This window comes from Xiphophorus maculatus, chromosome 11 (genome assembly GCF_002775205.1).
Source record: "Xiphophorus maculatus strain JP 163 A chromosome 11, X_maculatus-5.0-male, whole genome shotgun sequence".
NCBI classification, from domain to species: Eukaryota; Metazoa; Chordata; class Actinopteri; order Cyprinodontiformes; family Poeciliidae; genus Xiphophorus; species Xiphophorus maculatus.
Genome location: NC_036453.1, coordinates 18,888,127 through 18,911,434, shown reverse-complemented (window position 1 = coordinate 18,911,434; position 23,308 = coordinate 18,888,127). Strand labels below are relative to the sequence as shown.

The 23,308-nt window shown below is 36.7% G+C and overlaps 3 protein-coding genes across 4 annotated transcripts; 2 read left to right on the top strand and 1 right to left on the bottom strand.

Annotated features, from left to right (window-relative positions):
- Window positions 1-496: 496 nt before the first annotated feature.
- Window positions 497-5,545, bottom strand: LOC102222006 (cilia- and flagella-associated protein 100-like). The gene is made up of 12 exons (XM_023342887.1): window positions 5,452-5,545; window positions 5,305-5,363; window positions 4,311-4,474; window positions 4,132-4,212; window positions 3,866-4,035; window positions 3,041-3,122; window positions 2,238-2,286; window positions 1,996-2,141; window positions 1,673-1,802; window positions 1,399-1,601; window positions 912-1,005; window positions 497-629 (listed from the first exon to the last, which is right to left on the bottom strand). The coding sequence occupies exons 1-12, from the start codon at window positions 5,543-5,545 to the stop codon at window positions 510-512; spliced, it is 1,392 nt and encodes a 463-aa protein (XP_023198655.1). The 3' UTR covers window positions 497-509.
- A 1,357-nt stretch (window positions 5,546-6,902) lies between these two features.
- LOC102220310 (wiskott-Aldrich syndrome protein family member 3-like) lies at window positions 6,903-15,316 on the top strand. 2 transcript variants are annotated; one of them, XM_023342681.1, is made up of 9 exons: window positions 6,903-7,051; window positions 8,725-8,884; window positions 10,490-10,624; window positions 10,707-10,860; window positions 10,942-11,059; window positions 11,151-11,335; window positions 12,674-12,895; window positions 14,172-14,449; window positions 14,531-15,316. In XM_023342681.1, exons 2-9 carry the CDS (start codon window positions 8,752-8,754, stop codon window positions 14,686-14,688), a joined length of 1,383 nt encoding a protein of 460 aa, XP_023198449.1. In that variant the 5' UTR covers window positions 6,903-7,051; window positions 8,725-8,751; the 3' UTR covers window positions 14,689-15,316. The 2 variants fall into 2 exon arrangements, with proteins under 2 accessions (XP_023198449.1, XP_023198448.1); XM_023342680.1 differs by having other exon boundaries at window positions 6,903-7,066.
- A 686-nt stretch (window positions 15,317-16,002) lies between these two features.
- On the top strand, window positions 16,003-22,186 carry LOC102233759 (V-type proton ATPase catalytic subunit A). The gene is made up of 15 exons (XM_005802921.3): window positions 16,003-16,127; window positions 16,593-16,690; window positions 17,014-17,142; window positions 17,296-17,510; window positions 17,609-17,746; window positions 17,836-17,987; window positions 18,094-18,256; window positions 18,720-18,828; window positions 19,328-19,450; window positions 19,604-19,718; window positions 19,975-20,038; window positions 20,122-20,325; window positions 20,589-20,683; window positions 21,294-21,465; window positions 21,547-22,186. Exons 2-15 carry the CDS (start codon window positions 16,609-16,611, stop codon window positions 21,637-21,639), a joined length of 1,854 nt encoding a protein of 617 aa, XP_005802978.1. The 5' UTR covers window positions 16,003-16,127; window positions 16,593-16,608; the 3' UTR covers window positions 21,640-22,186.
- Window positions 22,187-23,308: the final 1,122 nt, after the last annotated feature.

The following is a 23,308-nucleotide window of genomic DNA, read 5'->3' as shown; positions in this document are numbered from 1 at the left end:
AGAAAATAATTTTATCTCAAGTAGCCATATAATCTTCTAGACAAATTAGTTGCTTAAATTAATAGGTTTGATTTAATGTTACAGTTAAGTGCTTAGAAAACTGGTTTCTTATGGGTTCAGTTGAGTGAAACCTGAGACAAAATCACTCACAATCAACAGAGAACATGAAGGTGAAATCACAAAAACAGTAATAGTAAATTATCCCATGTCAAATATAGTGAGAAGGTCGCAGGTTTGTTATGAATTGCATATAGAAAGAAGCTACTTGGCTATAACTGATAATCAGGGTTTCTACATATTATCATTCGAAATTGCATTACATTCTCGACTTAACTTTTCCTTATTTTATTTTATTTTTTTCAAATATTAAATATTCATGTTTATTCCAAATCTATGGCAGATATATCAGATTTTCAGGTCACAACACAAAAAGAAATGAGATAAACAAATTCCTTCCCTTTTGTTCTGTTCAGCTGCAGCACAAGAAAGAGAACCTCATATGCAAGATTTTAATCACAGTCAGTGTAGAGCTCTTCTAACGGGTCTATTTCCTCAAGAGGAGCAGGCTCATCGATAACTTCTTCCTTCTTTCGGACAGGATTCCATCTTTGCATGATCTTTCTTCCAGGCTAAAAAAAATAAATAAATAAAACGCTTAGTTTTTACAGTTAAAATAAATTAAATAAAACCATGTATATATTTTGGGTCGAACTGGGAGGCTTGAGAAATGTTTGTACAAAAAACAAACTGTCTGATGAGAGCAAATCAGCGGTGGATAACTCTCAAAGTGTATATTTACGTTGAATGGGTTATATATAACACACTTAATACATTCTGGCATTTTGTACTATACTGATATAAACTGATTAGACAGTATCAGTGGTTGCTTTTGTCATTTTAGAGAGACTCACAACTTTCCTGATCTCTCCCGAAGCTCTTCTCATGCACTTGCTCATCTTTATTTTCTGCTTCTCTCTCTCCTCCCGGAGCTTTTCCTCATGCGCCCTGGAATAGGAAGAGGTCACATAAGACAGACAGTTACACTAAAGTTCACAAAAAAGACCACTTATCCTAGATGGAAAATTTTAGTCCTTGATATTGAAATTCTTTCTAAATTTTATTTTATTGTTTTCATTTAAAGGGTCAAGTTTCTTAACCACTTACACTAAGATTTAACTGGTTAGGAATTTACTGGAGATCCGCACCAGCCCCCCTGGTGATGCTATAAGGATAAGAGTGTTTGGGAAATGGACACTCTTTTTGTTTTTCTATCAAATAAAATCCCAATCAAAACAGTCAAGCTTGTTGTAGTAACATTGCAAGAGAAATAAATGTTTTTGGAAGACATTGTATGTAAATCTGACTTTACAATGCTTTCCCATAGTGAGGGAAACAAACCTTATTTTCCTCTCTCCATCCTTGATTTCCCACAGTGTCTCAAACATATCTCTAGGGATTTTCTCAATTTGCTGGAGCAAGAGGTTCATACGGTGCTCAACACAGCAGAGCTTTTCCAAAGTTGCTTGATTGATAATCCGACTCTCGAAGCAGCAAAGGTAAACTTCTGTTACCTTCTTACCCAGAGCTTCTAACAGTATATCCTGTGATAAACAAGAAGAGAGTTATACTTGACATTGACAGGACTTTTTTTTTCCCATGCTGATTTTTTTACCTCGTCTTTTGTTTCTAATGAGTTATGGAGCTGAACCTGCTTTCTGAGCACGACAGCTCTCTTCTTTTCCATTTCAATTCTGCTCTCCAAGTTGCTTTCTTGCTGTGTTAGTTTCTTCTCGTCTTCTTCCCTTCACAAATAGAAGGCAGATTTTGGAGTTATGTGTCTTTCATATCTATCATCTATTTGGCATTTGGTTTAAATTTACATATCACCACATGCCGCTGAAAATTTTATGTGTCCTATGCCTCTTCTTTGAAGTGTTTTGCTATAATACTGGTATGTCTAAAATGACTCCCTAAATAAAACGTTCACATTCTCACATTTTAAGTTTGGTGGTGTCCAAGGTCTGCTCCAGTATTTTATCCATTTCAGTGGCGTTCTCTATCAGAGAAAGGATCTGGTCAGTTAACTCCGATGGTAAAACCACAACCTCAAAAGGATCAGTGAAGTAGATCTCGACTATCCTCTGCAAAGAGAAGGGGAGGAAAACCAAACTGGGTCATTGAACAATAAAAAATAGGAAGTGCTTCTGTCTTGAGCTCTGATTTAGGTTGTAAATAACCTCGTCGCCGTCACCGTCACTGTCATTAGGCACAGCTGAATCTGTTGATCTGAAAATGCAAAAGAAATCAAACTGATGAAAAAAATCTTAATATTAGTCAGTAAAAATTATAGTAAATGAGTCGTTTATAAATGGGCCTCACCCGTTGAAAGATATGGAGGCAAAATTTTAATTATCATGCTGTGAAAACATGATCGTTTTACTTAAGCCTCCTCCTGGTCCAAATTTTGATGTTCCAATTTAAGAAAAACAATACAATATATGCTAAAATTTCTAAAATGTCTAAAAATTAAATGTCTAATATTTAGACATTTTAGATGTTTAAAAAATATCTAATTCTTTTAAGAACTCAACAATAATAATATTGTAAAAATATGTTGTTCACGATTACTGATTGACACTAATTACAACCACTAATGATAATAATGGATTTTTTTGTTTAAATGAGCTGCCTTTTTTGTACTAAAACAAATATTGAAATACAATTTGAAGACCCCTACTCAATCCTATACTGAATTCATTCTAATAATTAATATATATAATTTTGCTATGCCTTTTCTTTTCTGCTTTAAATTTAGCTTTTCTGTATGCCAATATCCTGTTCTTAATGAACAGCATGTGCCAGATATGAAAACTTTCCAGTCAGTTTCAGTAAGGCTTTAATTTAATAATAATTAAATAATTAATTCGTTTGTCGCTTTTGATTCGCAACGATGACAAATGTGACTGCATGTGCTAGATTATGGGTTAGGAGGCAGAGATCCATAATAATTTAAACAAGTTGATTAACTGTGTTAACTTACTGTGTGTCTGTCTGTGGCGTGGGCGACGTTGTCTCCCAAGGCAGGATTTTATCTGAACTGGATGTCGGAGCTGCTTCCACACATAAATTAACATCAGATGTACAGCATTTATTTGTACGGCAAAGAAAATATAACCTTGTTTGTACTGTATTCTTTATTTTACGCCTTGAAGAACATTTGATGTCTGAAGAGATTTTCATTGCTAGTTCAGGGATCCTCATAGACTTCAAATCACTATGTGCACAAATAATTTTCCCAAATGTACTTGCAAAGTTAACCTTTAAGAGAACTGAGGGATACTTTTTGCTACTATTTTCGAGTCTGTTCAGCAGTGTGTTTTGTATACTTGAAATTTGCCAGAGAACATTTTTTGGACAAAATTTAAAATTGTTGTGTCAGGTTCTGAAATTTGCCTAAAAAGATCAAGCTACACAAGAATCCACACATTTGTTCTTGAAGAGAAAAAATAGTTTTTTTACATCGATTGTCAGGAGTTTTGGTTCTTATTTTATATACCCACTAGATGGCGCCAATCCCTCTTTTTTTTTACTATTTTCCGGTGTGTGTCTTAAAAATTTGTTAGGTGTGTATAATGGACCCTCAAAATGTAATTATTTTATATTTATATTTTATTTTAAAGGATTGCTTCATTTGAACTTGAAAAACAAAAACTAGACGTATATAATATATTTACAACCAATTTGGGGAGGCTAATGTTTTCATAAGATAAGATAAGATAAATCTTTATTGTCATTGTCACAAGGACAACGAAATTCAGACACCAATAAGGAAGGTAATTAGTACAAGTGAAAAAAAAAAGTTTACTTTGGCTGTCTGCAGTTTCTTTAGGCTCAGTGATGTGTTCCTTCCGAGTTTCTTTAGCTTTCAATATTTCAGCTTCCTTGGCTTCCTGCCACTCTTGAGGTGCAAGATTGAACAATACGTTTGCGTAACACTTGTGTCTATTGAGGATATCCTCAACCCTGTCAAATTCACTTCAAAGAGGAGAGACCCGATTTAGAATCGCACACGAGAGATTGCATCTGTTAAAGCAAGACTTTTGTGTTTTTTTGATCGTTTCTCATTTCTACCTTTTGGCAATCATCACTTCCTCCAAACACTTCACCAGTGTAAAACTGCTCTCCTGTTTGGACTTGATGGCATTTTCAAATCTGTTGTTGAACATTAACAATGGTCACAATTTCAGCAAAATCTTGAAAAAAATATTGTTAAACCAACAGTACTAACCACAGATTTTTTTATTACTCACAGGTTTTTTGCATCAATGGGTTTTCTTTCAATTCGTGTGATGAACTTCCTCATGTGGTCAAGTTCTTTCTCACAGAAATGTTGATTGCATTTCACTTCTGTTTCCAGTGGCCTGATGAGTTTCTCCAGGTCAACTGTCTTTTTCTTTAAGTTTGCCAGTTCAACCTGAGGACATGGGAATGTCAGCAAAATCAGCACTTCAATATGTCTAACGACAAGCAGGAAAAGGCACAGAAATACAGAAATGGCTTAGATTGAACAACAAAACTCTTGATTGACTTAATCATTGCTGAGACCAGTTAGAAGTTGTTTTCCATTAAAGCTAGTTTTTTAAAAAAAAAAATTTTTGTTGCTGCTTTTAATGCGAATGTGACTAATGCATTTATTTTATAAAACTTTGAAATATCAAAACAGCTAAGACCAAAATTATGATTATTCACAAAGATGTTCTTGTAATTCTTTTTTTTTTCCTGGACTCAAAAGTCACTATCAACATAAAACATTGTTTTTCTCTTTGTGTGTTACAGACTTTGTGAAATCACGGTTTTACATCGGAGGGAACTAAAATGCATCCAGAAATACAAAAACCTACGGTCATCAGAAAATGATTTCATCAAGTTACCAAACAGTGTCTAGATTTTCACAGAGAGTTTCAACATTTGTGTGTATTTATGTAAAACAGTGAATTGGTTTAATTGGTCATTTCATTATCTTTCAATCAATTGATCTTTGATCAATTGGTCTGAAACAATGTGTGTATTTTGATTAGCTTGTACCAAGATATTGATATAAATCTTTCAGGTTATGTATTAGATTGATTTTGACTCCATAACATAACAGCTAAGATTTTGTTTTCATTTAAATTCCCATGGACAGTCATAGAGAGTTCAGGTTGGATTTAATATTTATTCCACACGTTTTCTACTCTATTGGGTTTATCTTTTTGATTCATTTTTGAGATTATTTTATGTTTTAATAGAAGTTTTTTCGGTTACCCTTAGCTCTGTTTTCCTTTCTTTGTAATCTGTGAACTCAGTTCGACCTGTCAGAGAATCTTTCAAGAACAAAAGAGAGGCACGTTATTGCCATTTCTTTGACATACCACAGTTTACTCAGCTCTCATTTACTCTCTCTGCACTTACTTGGTAGCGTAGTCCAAAACTCTACCGCTGGTATGTTTAGTGTTGACTGTCTCCTGTCCTTTCCCAGGTACATTTCCATTATTGGATCTCTCATTTGGACTGCTGTGGTAGAAATTTTGTTTAGTCTAAAACATTAACTAATGCGTCTTCAAACAACCCTCTAAAAAGTCTATAAATATTAAAAAGGATTACAGGATTGACTTTCAAGAAAAGTACATCATTTTATGCAAACCATTTGACATAACAAAAGCACTCCTTGTTTCACCATTTAAGCCAGGGTCCATCTTAGAGCCGTTATTGCTGGATTCAGAATTGTCACAAACTGCTAAATCAATTTCGCTGAGGCCCGCCTGAAATGAAAATACATGTTAATACGAAAAGGGGGGAAAAAAAAGCATTCTTTTGATATCAAAATAATTCAAAGGTATTACCTACCTCCTTATATCTTTGACTTTATATCACCTGAAAACCGCTGCACTGCAAAATTAACAGTTGGAGGTTTTCCAGAGGTAACCATGTGTTACCATGGCAACTGCAGTTCAACTTGAAATGTGTCTGTGCGTGTTTTGTTTGTCAGTAAAATTTAGAAACTCGCATTACTGTAAATAAAAAGGTCTAATTGAAAACAAAAAGAAAAAAAGAAACAAAGAAAGATAGAAAGTAAAGGACTATTTCAGTTTTGCTGTTATTTATTATCTTTAAATAATTCATTTATCTAATATTTAACCGATATTATCAACATTCCTATTAGGTTTGTTTAATTAAGATACTACATGCATATTTATTTTTTTATTTTATTTTTTTAAAAGGTGAAAATATACAGTTGAAATATTTTTTCAAGTTAAGAATTGTCCTTGACATCTTAACTAAAACACAGGTTCTAAGGGTCATGTTTTACAAATACTACATGAGGAAGGAGGTAGTATGAGCCAGATGTGAGGAAAGGCAGACTCCTAAATCAGACTGAAAGTGTCTGGTTTCTTTATTTATCCAGGTCATCCCCATGGAGATGATAATAGACCAGCTTAGAGCGACAACCTGCTGCCTATGCAAAGAAAGCAGAAAGATTTGAAGGTCCCACAATATGAAGTACTGAAGTCCAAAACTTTTATGTTTTGTATGTTATATGTTAAATTGAATAATTGGTTATAACAAAGTTCTGTTGCATGCAGCAGTAGATATAATAGCAGTAGCACAAGCAGATCCCAACTTAATTTCATGTGTTATGTAAAAGTATTGAGTTGCTCCATGCTCTTAAATTCATAGATTGCATTACTATGCTATATAAAAACTACTAACACAGCCTGAAATGAAGCTGGATGTAACATGGCCAGCCATGATGCCTGTGATTGGACGCTGGGAGTAAATCTACTAGATAATCCTCTCCTGGCTCATGCTGTTATTTGGACGTAGGGATTTATTGTTAGTGAATTGTGCTGCAGAGGACTACTATTGCTGTTCACATATTGGATAGTTCCTTTGACTTGGCTGAAACAGCTCTTCCTCTGACAGTTGTTTCCTCACTTGATGACAGAAAACAGGATAAATAGCCCTTGACAATCTGGCCCATCGAGAACACTTTTCCAGGATAGAGGCAAAGGTCAGCAGTTCACCGGTAGGAAGTCTTGTTGTTTACGAGCACCTTTGACTAAAAGTGTTCAAATAGTTAGCTAGTTGTGTATTTTTAGAAGTCAGGGAGCTGTAATAATTACTAAGATGCTTACTCAGGACAGCTTAAGAAATGTGAAAGTTTTGGGAGCTTTATAAGTAAGCTTAAAAGAAAATAAACAAGCTGGATACATTTTATATTATTCAAAATAAAATAGAATAGAATAGAATGTATTATATTATGTATATACATAATATAATGTATGTATATACAGTATATATATATATAGAGAGAGAGAGAGAAAGAAAGAGATAGATAGATAGATAGATAGATAGATAGATAGATAGATAGATAGATAGATAGATAGATAGATAGATAGATAGATAGATAGATAGATAGATAGATAGATAGATAGATAGATAGATAGATAGATAGATAGATAGATAGATAGATAGATAGATAGATAGATAGATAGATAGATAGATAGATAGATAGATAGATAGATAGATAGATAGATTAGATAGATAGATAGATAGATAGATAGATAGATAGATAGATAGATAGATAGATAGATAGATAGATAGATAGATAGATAGATAGATAGATAGATAGATAGATAGATAGATAGATAGATAGATAGATAGATAGATAGATAAAAAAGGCAAGTACAATGGAAAAAAGGGAAAATAGATGGAAACATAAAAATATAAATTATTATTATAATATGTTTTCAGGAAAAGAGGAAGTTTGTTTCTTTATTGACATTTTTGTGTCCAAAATCTGACACTTTTTATCTAATATAAATCATGTTTTCAAATTCTTTTGAAAAAATCTTGCATCAATCAACCTTATTTTATTAAGAACAAACAAGAAAAATAAATATTTATTTTTGAAGTTAAAAAAATAATAATGTCTCGTCTTCCATAGATGTTTATGAAATCATAAAATTATATTTCAAAACTTCATAATTGTTTGAATCTGGAAAGACAAAGAAACTTTAGATTTTTCTGTTAACCTATAAAAAATCTAAAAATGAGAAATTTTTAGTAAGAGCTCATAGAACTGTTTAAACATTAGCATCATTGCTGATCATTTTTCTCAAGGTGCATCTATGAACCACCATGTTTGTATTTATTATATAAGAAATGTTTGTGTGTTTAAATACACAATATTTGTCTGACATTCGTCAAGTAAAAAGTATTAATTGTCAGAAAGCAATAACCAAATTGTAGTTGTTAGGCTCATGCAGTATACAAAAACCGCACAAGTCAAAATCATTAACCTTGTTTTGACCCCACTCAAGGTTAATGGGTCAAAGTGACTCAGTGGATGTTGATTAAAACTTTAAATCACTAGCAAAAAAAACATAGGTAATGTGCAATAAACTTGGATGCACTCATGTATTAAACATCTGACTTACATAGTTTCAAGGTCAATTTACTTACTTTAGCTTACTTATTTTTGTTTACAAATGAATCATTTCAGTGGGTGCATTTACAAGCTGCATGTACAATAGGAGATTATTGTTTGTGTTTTACTGAAGAAAAGCAAATTGTGCCAAAACAAAGTTTTTTCACAAAGAACATAAATGCTATAAATACAAAAGCTACTCTGCAGGTTTTTGTCTGGAGAGCTGATTTTTGCCTCCTTTCCATCCCCACCAGGCAGTCGTTGAGATGTGAGAAGGGGTCATGCCTCTGATCAAGAGAAACATTGAGCCTCGTCACCTGTGCCAAGGTGCAGTGCCTGATGGGATTGGCAACGAACTGGAATGTGTGACAAATAACTCGCTGTCTGCCATCATCCGTCAGCTCAGCTGTCTAAGTAAGGTCCCAGATGTTAACAATATCTGTTCAGAGGCCATCTTAATCTTGAATTAGTGGATTTCCAGGAGTGTTTATGTCTCATAAACACGACCTGGATGAATCAATGAATGACTTTAATGTTATATGTTTGCATACAAGTTCCAAACACACAGGAAAACTACATACATTATAGTTTATAGCCCACACATTTCACAAGTAATGTACCATCTTCCTGTATTTATATACATTCATCTGAGTAGCAATAAAAGCTAAAAATGCAGAATATCGTAGACTGTCGTCCAACAGGATGCAAAATGAAATTTGCAATTTCTTGATGACTCGTATTGGATGTAACTCAAAGTATGTAGCAGACAGATTGTTCTCAAGTAAGGCTAGCACTACCTAGCTAGTGGCTACTTTTTACTAGAGTAAAAGTAAAAAATAGCCACCCAAGAAATTACTCAAGTAAGAGCAAAAAGGTATTTGGTAAAAAGTATACTAAAATACAGAGTAACTAATCAAATTATCAATCATTTAATATTTCAAAATTACATAATCAGACAGACCAAAATAATTCATATACCATAAGTAACAAAAAAACAACAAAATCAGCAAAAATGTTGTTTTCTAAATCAATTTCTTTCCATAAAAAACTTATGAAACTTTAACAGAAACTGCAGGTGTGTGTCTGGTGCATTTTTGGTTAAAACATGTTTGTTTTTCATTCAGTATGTAGAGAATCCAGACTTTTTTCTCAAGTAAGAGTAACGATATGTCATAAAAATTACTCACGTAAAAGTAAAAGGTACGGTGTAATAAAAATATTCTTAAAAGTACAATTTTTCAAAAGAGCCACTCAAGTAGATGTAATTTAATAAATATAACTAGTTATCACCCAACTATGGTAGCAGGGACATTTTCCTGCCGTGAGGGTTGCCTCTTTGCAATATGACGGATTAAGAAAGAAAAATTTAAACAGAGCAAATTCTCTCATGGACATCTGCAACATGGCTTGCCTGATCACAGTGTGTGCGTGTGTGTAGGGGTGTTTCTGTGTGTGGGGATTAAGTGAAGTAACTCAGGCTTAGAGCTTACTGTAAAGCTCTGTCCAACAGGCAAAGATGGAGAGTAGGTGGGTGGAGACCTAAACACTGACAGTCTAAGGATAGCTTTCACACTAAGTGCTTTGGAGGTGTGGTAGTGGAAGCATGCAAACAGCCCACAGAGCACGACACAGTTTGCATAAGAAGTAACGCAATACCTTTTCCTTCAATTCAATTCACATTCAAAATTACTGTATTGATCCCAAAGGTGAATTAAACATCTTTCTAAATCAAATTAATTCAAGGTTCCTCAAAGAGTTGTTGTAGATGGTGATGGCTGTGGGCAGGAAGGATCTCTTGTAGCTGTATTGTCTGTATTACAGTAAATTTGAAGAGGCCTTGAACCGAAGAGTCCATGACAGTGTCAGGTAGAGGATGCTCAGGGTTGCCCAAAGTTTTCTGCCAAAGATGACACTTTGTGTCATTGCAGCGTATTGACTCTGCAAAGTTGCATTTTCATTCTTTTTCATTATTTATTAAAGTGAGAATTTCTTTTGCCTCTCCTTGTGTTTCTGTTGCAGGTAAGCATGCAGAAAACGTGTTTGGGGAGCTTTTTAACGAGGCCAACACATTTTACAGTCGTGCAAATTCTCTCCAGGACCGTATTGACCGCTTAGCAGTCAAAGTCACCCAACTGGACTCCAGCGTGGAGGAAGGTCAGTACACTGAAAACCTACACTTTTTTCTACTGTCATTGATTTTTAACAGACTTCTATCTCCGCTCTTGCTGCTCCACAGTGTCTCTTCAGGACATAAACATGAGGAAGGCCTATCGAGGCACTGCGGTCCAGGACCAGGAGGTTTTGTCCAAAGGCAGCACTCCCAGCTCTGTTGCTGAAATGCATGAGGGCTGTGACAGGCCTCCCCCTCTTGGTGCCCTCACAGCTTACAGGTTCTGCATGTGTTCTACATCAACCATCAGTTCACTTCATATTTTCAGTCTTTGCAAAGTGTTTTATTTGATACAATACAGGGAGGACTCCACTGATGCAATGAAATTCTACTCGGACCCCTCATACTTTTTTGATCTTTGGAAGGAGAAGATGCTTCAGGACACCGAGGACAAGAGGAAAGAAAGGCGAAGGCAAAGGGTAACAGTGCAGCCTTGTTTAGAGCTCTGTTTATGTGTTTTATGTTTTGAGTAAATATTCACTCCGTTGTCTTTAAATTTCTCTTTCACAGGAACAGAAGAGAAGTATGGAGAGCAGCACCCTCCAGCGGGAGGTGAAGAAGGTGAGGAAGGCTCGAAACCGCAGGCAAGAGTGGAACATAATGGCTTTCGATAAAGAGCTTCGTCCAGATCACCGCCATCCAAAAACTCTTCGACGAGGAGCGTCGTCAGAAGGCTCTCTCTCTCCTGATGGCAGGCAAGGGTTTCCTTTCCCTTCCTTTTTTCAAACAAGTTTGTGATTAAGAAAAAAAATAATATTTTTGCATCTACTCATGTAATTTTGGTGTTGGTTGTGTTCAGTTTTCTGTGTTGTGTAATTGTATCTTAAAGATTTAGATGCAGATTTGTTGATGTTATAATTTAAAGAATAGTACACTTAACTTTTGAAACTCAAACTGCTACTTTCCTTTCTTTCTGAATCCTTTCAGGTTGATGAAATACATTTGAAAGAATTTAAAAGATGAGATGCTGCAAGTGTGAACAATCAAATGTGATTCCAATTATTATTATTTCATTTTACATTGTGCCAAATGTTTCTTGTTGCAGAGGCTTTTTATAAATGACAAATGATGTTTTTCATCCTGAAAAAAAATGTTTAGTTTTTTTTTATTTTGAAATATTTATATTACCAGAGTATGCACTGTTACCTTAAATGCAGGCACGAAAACCAGTTTTGATTTCTCTCAGGCAATCCTTTCCTTTATTTTGCACGAATTAAATGTTTTCGAAAGGCTTCTGAACCCATGCAATAAATCCCTCATCAGAATCAGATCTGTATTTAATATAGCACCTTACTTAGGATGGGATTTCAATCTTGTTTCTTTTGTGTGGGGATTTCACCAGATTCAGTCAGTGATTTATTGGGATTATATCATTCAAGGGAGAGTATATATATATATATATATATATATATATAGATATATATAGATATATATAGATATATTTATATCTATATATATCTATATATATGACAGATCACTAAACTGTCATTTCTAATGAACATTTAACACTGGAACTGGAAGACATTTTAAATGTCCAGAATAAATAAAACACCTGAAGCAACAAACGAAGTGTAAACCAAATTGCTGTTCAAAAAATGGAATGCACCAGACTGAAACCTTTTGTCGCCCAGTCTTTGGTAGAAAGAGTGACAGACATGAGAATAGCAGTCATGCAAATGGAAAATTATTGAGCAGTATTCAATTTACCATGATAATTTATTGGTTTTTGTGACAGCCTTAGTTTTCACTACTCTAAATGTTTATTATCACTTAAATCCATTCCAAAAAAACATTCATGTTGACGTTGTAGGATTTAAAATAAATGTTCACTTTTATTTCAGAAAGTGAAAAATTCCAGAAATGCAAAGTGAAACTGGATACTTTCCAACGCACATCCTCTGCAGCATGTTTGCTTTTTCATCCCTTCTGTTTTGAGCTTGTGATGTGGCATTTTGGGCGGAAAAAAGAGGGACCATCTGGATATGGGAAAGGCATCTGCATCATAATCTGCCTCACTGTCATTGTTTATCCAGGCCTGACCTTCTGGACTACCCAATCCCTCCAGTACCTGCTCACGCTGTTTGCAACTATGCCAGGTCCCCTGATTACATCCCAGGAAATGCACATCCCTCACCACCTGTGGAGCACGAATACCACAGCATCGATGTCAACTACAAGAGAGTAACTTACGCTGCAGCAGAGCCCCGTGTTGCACACAGATTAAATGGTTCTGCACGTCTGGCTGCAGATTGCAAGTACGTATTGTGCTGTTCAGGAGCTAGACACGCTCATCATCAGCATGAATGTCAGATTAATTTGTTGAATGTCAGATTAACAAAATTTATCAGACATGCAAAACAAACTGTTTGGAAAGGAGTAGGTAAACGTGAAAACATACTATTTGCAGCTCATATTTTCACATTGTTCTCTGATATCCTGGCAGGCTTTTTGTGGTGGATGAATTCATTCTACAGAGGTTTGTGGTAGTGTGCATTCAGGCAATAGCAAACATGTCAAGTTGAGATCAGGGCCATTCCAAAAGTTTAATGTGTGCATGCTATGTCCGTCCTTAAATTTGTTTTGATGTGTGTTTGGTGTTATTTTATAAAACAGTGATTTGGGTGCAGATTTCTCAGTTTAGCTTTTGATTTGAGGTTAACTTGCCACATGTACTGTAGATAGACATTCTTCTCCTTTAATATTCCACAATGCACCACTACAACTCGAAATGTAACATAACCCTCAGCATGTTACTGCCAACTCCTTGTTTTACGGGTAAAGTATTTTTACATTTTAATTCTTCACTTGTCAGTCGTTTTCTCATTTGACAAAGAAACTGATTTTGAGCAAATATTTAACTTATTCATATGGGCAGGGGCAAATGCCAGCTAACTTTGAAAGTGATGTTTTTCGAGTGGGAGCTTTTTTTTCCCACAAATAACGTCAAAAGCTTGTTTCGTTTTGGATAGTGACTCTTGTGTTCAGGTAATGATGGGCTTGAGCTATTGATTATTATTATTATTACTACTTTTATGTGTCTCACCCAGATACATCCACTATCACCTGGGTTGTTTTTAAATAACTGAACCAAGTCCTTTTAATCTTAGGGTGATGAGTTGGGTTCCACCAAACAGCACCTCAGATGAGTAGCTTAAAAGCGAAAATGCAAGGAGTGGAAAAAAACCCAGTTTAAATAAATTTACTTCTCTTATCAGAAATGGTAAAAGAAAAAAATCCTATCTCATTATATTTTGTTAGTGGGTTTAAGAAATGATCCACAATAAATTAAAACATGCCTCCCCAATTTATATATAAATATCACCAACGTTGTTGTTTTGAATTATCAGACAACTCTGAAAATTTTTTGTCTAAATAAACTGGCTTAAAGCACCAAATTAATATGACATTCATGCCCGCAAAGAGTGTATGTGAGCTTCCAACTGATTGCCCCCAAAATAAGCTAGTTTCAAAATGTAACTTCATATTGCTGAGGTTTGTGGCACTAATTTTAATCTTCCTACTGTTGAACAGCTCCGTTCCCCCTCCTCCTCTCCAAGGCCCACCCATCCCATCCGCCCAGACTGCATTTGGCTTTCCACCACCACCACTGAATAATGGAGCTGTGCACATAGGACCAGGGTACCCTCTCCCTCCGGTACCTCCTCCTGGGCCACATATGGCGCCTCCACCTCCGGGTCCCCCTCCTCCACCTCTGCCTCCCGCGGTCGCGCCCTCACACCCACCGAGACACAAAGAAACCAAACCGGTTAAAGATGCCAGAAGTGATCTGCTGTCTGCCATTCGGATGGGTGAGCATGGCTTCTCTGATATCATTTTGTGAAAAAGGTTTGCTGATTTAAGGTGTGTTAATGTTTTTCTTCTATTATTAGGCATCCAGCTGAAGAAAGTTCAAGAGCAGCAAGAGCAGCAGAACAAGAGGGAGCCGGTGGGGAACGACGTGGCCACCATCCTGTCCCGACGAATTGCAGTTGAATACAGTGATTCTGAGGATGATTCTGAGTTTGAAGAAAATGACTGGTCAGATTGACCTTGCATAAGCTGAACCACGTGATTGATATGTACTGTACTTTTAGGGAACCCTCTAAAAAAGGAAACTGAATTGTGCTTGAACTTGTTTGGCTCCATCTAGTGTGTAGACAGGGCCATTTATCTCATGTGCAAATACATGCTTATTTTGCACCTCTAGCGAAATGCATGAATTAGATGAATATTTACATCTTCTACATGCACAAAAAAAATTATGTGTGTTTCATAGCTTAAAAAATGTTTTGTCTTTATTCCAGTAATGTCCTCTAAATCAAAACTGATAAATCAAAAACTTATCTTGTCAATGAGAATTATAAGTTTATAATCATCAGACCCATTTTTTTAACTAAATAAATTCTGAAAATCCTCTGCAGGACAGTAAAGACCAATATAAATAATACATGCCATGTCTGACTGTCATCCATGTCGTTCTAAGGTGTCATGGTCTCTGTTTGTGCCGCAGCCTTGGTAACAGGAAACTGAACACTTGTACAGAACAGAGGCACTGTCGATGTTACAAGTTGAAGTGTGTGTGGGATCAAATCCATCTAAATTTTACAGAAATAATTGTTTATATGTTCATTATTGTATGTATGAAATATATCACCCTATTGTTCACAACTGTTAAATGTTTCTGCCCATATTTGTTCTGAAGTGTTTTGGAAAAATAATTAAATACCAATAAATATTTTATAAACGTCTTTATGAGAATTTCTTTTTCTTCACTTCATCTTTCTCCACTGGTTTCTCTCTTTTTTGGCCCTCACAAAAATTAACCAGGTTTATATTGATTATTATTATTATTATTATTATTATTATTATTATTATTATTATTATTATTATGTATCTCACTCAGATCAATTTTTACACTAGCTTTTTTTAATGAATGTAGATTTTATTTTGTTTCTCTTTCTGTGTAGTTTTAACACTTAACAGGATTTTAAAATCGATTTTATTTATATTTTATGCTAACATTTGTATGTCACCTTCTCATGATCAATACAAAACCGTTTCCTCACGTCCTTAAATAAACATTACATCTTTTAAGTGCACATCTTTCTTGTTTTTTTTTTTTTTTTTTTCTTTTTCTTTTTCTTTACTCGGTTCTTCAGCTCATTACGTTTTTTTATTTAATATCTTTTACAGGCACTGTAAGTCATGTGCGTTTTCACTTCTGTCCAGCAGAGGTCAGTAATGCGTCTGTGATACATGAGTGGAAAGACGGAAGTGCACAGGGTGGGAAACTGTTTTTCTTCAGACGCCATAATGGCTCAAGACGTAGCCAGTGCTATTGGAGGCAATGTGAAGCTGCTTGAGCCAAAATGGAGACGTTTTCTTCCCGTGACAGCCCGGTGCTTTGCAGGTGATTAGCACAGGGAAGCTCCTCCTTATCCTGCGACAGTAGAGACAAACCTGGGCACAACTTCATATCAGTTTAAGGTAATATTCACATATTGACGTTATTTGGTGTGAGTTTCACAGATATGTTTGTCTTTCGTCAAAGCGTTGTGTGATGTGGTGCCCCAACCCTGTGTGAATTAGTTTTACCTGAGTATCATGGCTGTCGGGACTCTGCTAGCTTGTCACCTGACTCGTTCACGCACAAATCAGCTTTGAAGTCAAAACATGAGACAGCCATCTGTCCTTTGAGGCTTGTTTGTGATCTGCTTAACTTGTCTATTCATTTTCCAGACACTCCAAAAGTTTAGAAGTTGCAATCCTTCTGCTATTCTGCACTATAAGTCAAAAAAACGGAAACAAGTGATCAGATACTGTGTAACTTAAGCCTCTCCGTACTCAGCGATGACTTTCATTACTCTAAAATGATGTAACGGTTTTAACTGCCTGATTGTGTCACAGTAAATAAACTTTGTCAACTCTTGACCTCCCCGGGTTTCTTTGCAGGACGTAAATTAAAACTATGGACACGTCAAAGCTTCCTAAGATCCAGGATGAGGAGAGAGAAAGCCAGTTTGGATATGTTCATGGAGTTTCAGGACCAGGTCTGCCCAACTTTTCAAACACGATTACAATGGTGTCATAAAGAGTAGCTGTGTTTTGTCTAATAATTCTGCTACAAGTTATTTATCAAAAGCAAATGTAGTAACGAGGCTTAAACAATCCCTTTAATTATGACCATAAATCGGTCGGACTTTAATCCAATGATCAGTTTGATTAGTTTGGGTTTTTTGTGTTATTTAAAATAGACAAACTTAAGCGGCATTCAGGTAGATGTAGAAAATAGAAATAATTGTAAAAAAAATTTTGTTCTTTAGTGAGTATTTTTTTGTTTTGTTTTTTTCATTCCTGCTTCTGCCACTGACAGTGGTGACGGCCACTGCCATGGCTGGAGCTGCCATGTATGAGCTGGTTCGTGTCGGCCACAGCGAGCTGGTTGGAGAAATCATTCGTTTAGAGGGTGACATGGCGACCATCCAGGTGTATGAAGAGACGTGTATCCTTTCTACTGCCACAAAAACCTTCCATTACATTAAATGCCACTGGTCAAGTTGTTTTTAATAAGGAACATATGGAATGGTGTTAAAAGCATCTTGTGATCGCCTTGGCTTTGTGCGTGTGTTTGTTTTCCCCTAACTTTATGCTCCAGCTGGTGTGTCTGTCGGTGACCCAGTCCTCCGAACGGGGAAACCCCTTTCCGTAGAGCTGGGGCCGGGAATTATGGGCTCCATCTTTGACGGTATCCAACGTCCACTAAAAGACATTAATGACCTCACTCAAAGTATCTACATCCCACGAGGAGTAAATATCGGCGCTCTTAACAGAGACATCAAATGGGAGTTTTCTCCTGGCCAGAGCCTTCGGGTGGGAAATCTTCCCATTACTACTTTGGATTTAAATACTACTGTATTTCTCAACTAGTCTGAGTCATTTTTTTTGTTTTTTTCTTTTCCTGGCTATAGGTTGGCAGTCACATCACAGGCGGAGATATTTACGGGACTGTGTTTGAAAACTCCTTAATTAAGCACAAACTCCTGCTTCCACCTCGAAACAGAGGCACCGTCACCTACCTGGCTCCACCTGGGAACTACGACCTTTCTGTGAGCGCTGCTCATAAAGCTGAATACGCTACAGAGTTTTGAAACAAATGATGTATTGGTTTCCGTTTGATCTTCTTTTTTGAGTGCAGGATGTTGTTTTGGAGCTTGAATTTGAAGGAGTAAAGGAGAAGTTTACCATGGTCCAGGTGTGGCCAGTACGACAAATTCGGCCGGTAACAGAGAAATTACCTGCCAATCATCCACTGCTGACTGGCCAGAGAGTTCTTGATGCACTTTTCCCGTGAGTGCTTCTTTGGATGTTGAATTATGTGTTTAATCACATTAATTAGTTTCATAAATATTTATTTGTCAACTGTTCAAACCTCCATGATTTTAACTTTCTATAGATGTGTACAAGGTGGCACAACTGCTATACCTGGAGCCTTCGGGTGCGGAAAGACCGTGATCTCGCAGTCGCTGTCAAAGTACTCCAACAGTGACGTCATCATCTATGTGGGCTGTGGAGAACGTGGCAATGAAATGTCTGAAGTGCTGCGGGATTTCCCAGAGGTCGGTGGAGCAACTTTTACGCTTTAATGTGCAATTTCTGTGACTGGAACACTTTTTAGACTTTTTAAACTCAGAAAAATGTGCCACCTTTAGTTTTCAGTAGCTGCATTGGGCATTTATGGCATTTATTTTTGTTTGTTTCGTGGTTTTTATCTTTTCGCCTTAAATTTGAGATTCTACAGACAAAGAATAATAAGCAAGCTGTCACTGGGTTGAATATAAAAAAAAGCAACTATATTTGTTATGATTTGCTGAACTTTATGGCCACAATACCGCAAGATATATGAAGTAACACTGCATTACCAAAAACAAATGATGGGTTTGTGGGGAAAGACCAAGTTTGGGATGTCCTAGAACACATGTTGAGTTTCCTATAGTCGGCTGTGGATCAGAAATGTCCTTCCTTACGTCATGTTGAGACGGCATAAACTGATGTAATGTTACTGTTTCCTTTGCTCAACAGCTTACAATGGAAGTTGATGGCAAAGTTGAGAGCATCATGAAGAGAACAGCGCTGGTTGCAAACACGTCCAACATGCCTGTGGCCGCTCGAGAGGCTTCCATCTATACAGGTGTGTGCATGTTGGCTCCAAAACAAGTCCTTGTGCAGGGAGTGTTTGAAGCTGGTAGGAGAGTTTTATCGTTAATAAAATAAGTCTTTAACGACTTGAGCTAAAAGGCCATGCAGGAAGGAAGAAGCCACCACTTCAAAAGCAATATCACAATTTGCAAATGCGCTCACAGACAAGGACCTTACATTTTGAACACATATCTTGTATACTTATAAAACATAAACTGAAGAGTTTGACCATTATGATTGTTACATTTGGAGAACAGTAGGAGAAAGTTTTGCTTGTGAAAAAATATGTAAAACCCTTCACCCAAGTTGTACAGTTTTAAGTTAATCATAAACATTCGGATAATATTCAAAATCAGATAGTGATATCTTTTAAGCATGTTTCTTTTTTTTATAATTCAAATATACAGGTATTGTCTAAAAAGTGTTTTGTGGTTCATGGTTAGTAGACCAAACACCCATTAGATTTAATAACATTGTTCATAACTCTGCAGGGATCACGCTGTCTGAGTACTTCAGAGATATGGGCTACAATGTGAGCATGATGGCCGACTCAACGTCCCGATGGGCCGAGGCGCTGAGAGAAATTTCTGGAAGACTGGCTGAAATGCCTGCAGGTGAGTTCACTGGTCATAAGGTATTTATTTACTTACATGTGCAGAGACTGTCTGTCCAACATAGATAACCATGACCAGAAAAAAAATCTAGCATTGCCTTTATCTTTAAAGAGCTGCTAAAACCACTGATGATGTGAATGCTCCTGCTCTCAGACAGTGGCTATCCTGCCTATCTGGGCGCCAGGCTGGCTTCCTTCTACGAGCGCGCTGGACGTGTGAAGTGCCTGGGAAATCCAGAGAGAGAAGGCAGCGTCAGCATCGTTGGAGCGTCAGTCGATGTTTCTATTGTTCTTGTTTTTCGTGTGTTTTTTTACTTATTGACCCCAACTGGAATCAGTTCTGATTCAAGTTAGATTGTTAGAAGCACATTTTCTTTTCAGAAATTTTGTTAAAAGGAGCATTTAATATCATGACTGTAATGATCATCTTTACCTCTAGTTTTTTATTGAGTTGACATAAAGTCTTGGTCTGCATTGTATCAGTTATCAGACTGACTCTTGTTTTAATTTGGTGATTCCTGTTAGTGTCTCGCCCCCTGGTGGAGACTTCTCAGATCCAGTCACTTCAGCCACATTGGGAATAGTTCAGGTATCCTGCTGGTTATGGTGCCTCAGTCGTGGATCCTCCTCCTTTTGATTCAACGTGTGTGAGACGTTATTTGTTCTTCCCAGGTCTTCTGGGGTTTGGACAAGAAGCTGGCTCAGAGAAAGCACTTTCCTTCAGTAAACTGGCTAATCAGCTACAGCAAGTACACGCGAGCACTGGATGAATATTATGACAAACACTTTCCAGAGTTTGTCCCACTTCGTACAAAAGCGAAGGAGATTCTGCAGGAGGAGGAGGACTTGGCTGAAATCGTGCAGCTTGTAGGCAAGGTAAGGACGACCAAGAGGGTAGAACATGTGACCAAATCTCAGATTAAAAACTGTTGATCATTTATGAATTGCAGCTTGTGTGGTAAGGGAAGCAATACATATTCTCTTTCGTGCAATTATTACATGTGACTGATGCGTTAGTACACAGTGACTAAACAGTGAGCGTGATCTAATCCTGTGTTTTTTATTCAGACCAACATTGGGTCAGCTGATGGCTGCTGACCGTGTGAATGCAACAAGCACAGATCTTGTTTTGTTTGCAGGCTTCTCTCGCTGAGACTGATAAAATCACTCTGGAAGTAGCTAAGCTCATAAAGGATGACTTCCTGCAGCAGAATGGCTACACCCCCTATGACAGGTGAGAACGCCTACTAGTTTTATTTATTTTTAAAATTTTAACTTAACTATGGGTACTTATTTTGCCATACGTATACCTGGGGTGGCATACCTTCGTCTTTTTTTCCAAGTTGAATACATTTCTGAACAACTTGCATGATGTAAATCACCTTTAGTCTCAGTAAGTTATTTCCAATGAGTGCCATACTTTTTCTGTGCTTCTAAATTTGATTACAGTTGCTTACTTTTTACTTTTAAACGTATTACATATTATATTATATGTTTTATCAGCTCCTAATGATACACAGGTGCTGATCAAATCAGGGCTAAAAACCCTCTTTGGATTAATAATAAAGGGAACATTGACCAATATATTTGATGATTATTCTTGATGATTTTGGTCATGGCATTTGACTAAATAAAATGTTTACTGCTTGTTTCATACTTGATTACTGTATAATTTTTTTACTATATAAAGCACTTTGAACTGCCTTGTTGCTGATTTGTGCTATACAAATAAACTGATAAATTGATCTGCTTGGAAACGACGGGAACAAGTCTGTGAATGTTTCCTTCATGTGATTATTACATAACTGATAAGGTTCACACATTCCTCCGTCCTCCACACGCAGGTTCTGCCCCTTTTACAAAACCGTTGGCATCCTCTCAAACATGATTGCGTTCTACGACATGGCCCGACACGCAGTGGAGTCCACGGCTCAGAGCGACAACCGGATCACCTGGGCCATGATCCGAGAGCACATGGGAGAGATCCTATACAGGGTCAGCTCCATGAAGTTCAAGGTACATTTAGTTTTGGTTTGATTTGTTATGTATTTTAGAAATTTACATTGGAAAAATGAAGTTGTTGTGTGTCTTCCTCAGGACCCTGTTAAAGATGGAGAAGCTAAGATCAGGGCAGAATATGCCCAGCTACTGGAGGACATGCAGAATGCCTTCCGGACCCTCGAGGAATGAGCCTCCAGTTTCTTGTCTCTACACCAAAGTAGCCGAAGCATATAGTCCAGAATCGTTGGCCCGTGTTGTGTTTGTCCTCCTCATTTGTGTGAACATTCTCTCTGTGTTTACATCACCTCAAACATTCCAGGACTATCATACATTTTCATCTCATTTTGGACTTTGGGATTTTATTTGATTTAAAACCTGCTGCTGGAACATTTGCTGTGTTGTGTGGAGACTTTCAAGCCTGCTTTTGGCCAAAGGTTAAAACCTGGGGGCTTTGATCAGCAGTTGCACTTGTATCAGAGTGAAAATGAAGATGTCTCTTTTTTTTCTTGAAATGATAAACGGTGCAGATTTCTAAAACCTCAATTTAAACCATGCAGATGAATAAAGGGACAGAGTATTCAGGGTGCAGTCAGTTGGGTTTAATCTTTTTTGCCTCCTACCTCTTGAGGGTGATTGTGATGTTTACTCTACACTTGCTATAATATGTAAAAATGAATAATGAAATAATCTTTTAGTTTGTGTTTAAACAAATGGTACTTTAAAATAAATACCAAAAAAATACCTCAAAGTTTGACTTTGAAGTGAGATTTTTTATCACATTCTCTGAGTTTTTGTGAAATGGGATCAGGTCGTGGGTTACAATCATTGAGGGATCCAACATCCTCACCTCCCCAGAACAGTTTTCTTCCGTGTTGTTGGTGAGAGACGGCATTGTGATCATGTCACAATTTGTGAGACTGCAGGATGCCTGGAATACTTTTAAGTTGAATTTGTTCTCATTACTGGTAAAACTCCACCAGCCATAACCCCAATCCTGCTTTTGTTTATGAACATAATCTCAAGATATAAGATGGCTGGGATGTTTTGCATTTTCAGTTTCTTTAAATCTGTAGTCATAGTTCACCAACTAAAACAGCTGCAACTGATTCCTTTGAATCAGGGGTCACCTTTTGTCTCAAGTGGCCTCTTGTTTATGAGGGATGGAGGGAGAGACTGATGGAGCAATTTTGGTGCTAACTCCAGCCTGATAGGGTAAAGAAAGAGCTGATCTAGAAAATTCTCAGTTTACCTTTATATCAACACTGCAATCCTCACTTTTGGTCTTGTGATGTAGCTCATTGACTGAAAGACTGGATACTACTGGGTCACTACATTTCCCTCCTGTGCATGTTTAACCTCACAATTAAGTTTTGTTTGTCACGTTCCAGTTAATATCAATATTAAGTAGTTGTAAGAAGGAGGAGGTTGTAATTAATAATATTACCACCTTGTTTTTCCAGACAAGTTCAAACTTCCCATTTTGTAGTTTTTGGGATCAAATACATATTGCAGATCTTCCCACTAGGTGGCGTACACACAGTTTTTATATCTAAGTGACTTGAAAAATCCTCCATGGTAGCTTAACACATTAAGAACTCGCTTTTCACATGCATTTGTTTAAAATAGGCCACTGTTTGATGAGATTTAATTGACAGTGGCTGTCTGGCTTTATCTTTAAACTAAATGAGACAATGTCTACATTCCCTAAAAAAATTACTCACCACCTTGGATGTTTTAGCTTTTTCTTTTGCTTTCTTGAATCCATCATCATCAAAACATTAACATCAAAGTGGAAACTGATTTGGAGAAACTAAGGTCCTTCTCCTCATAAGGACCTAGAAACCTTGTTAGAGTGTAT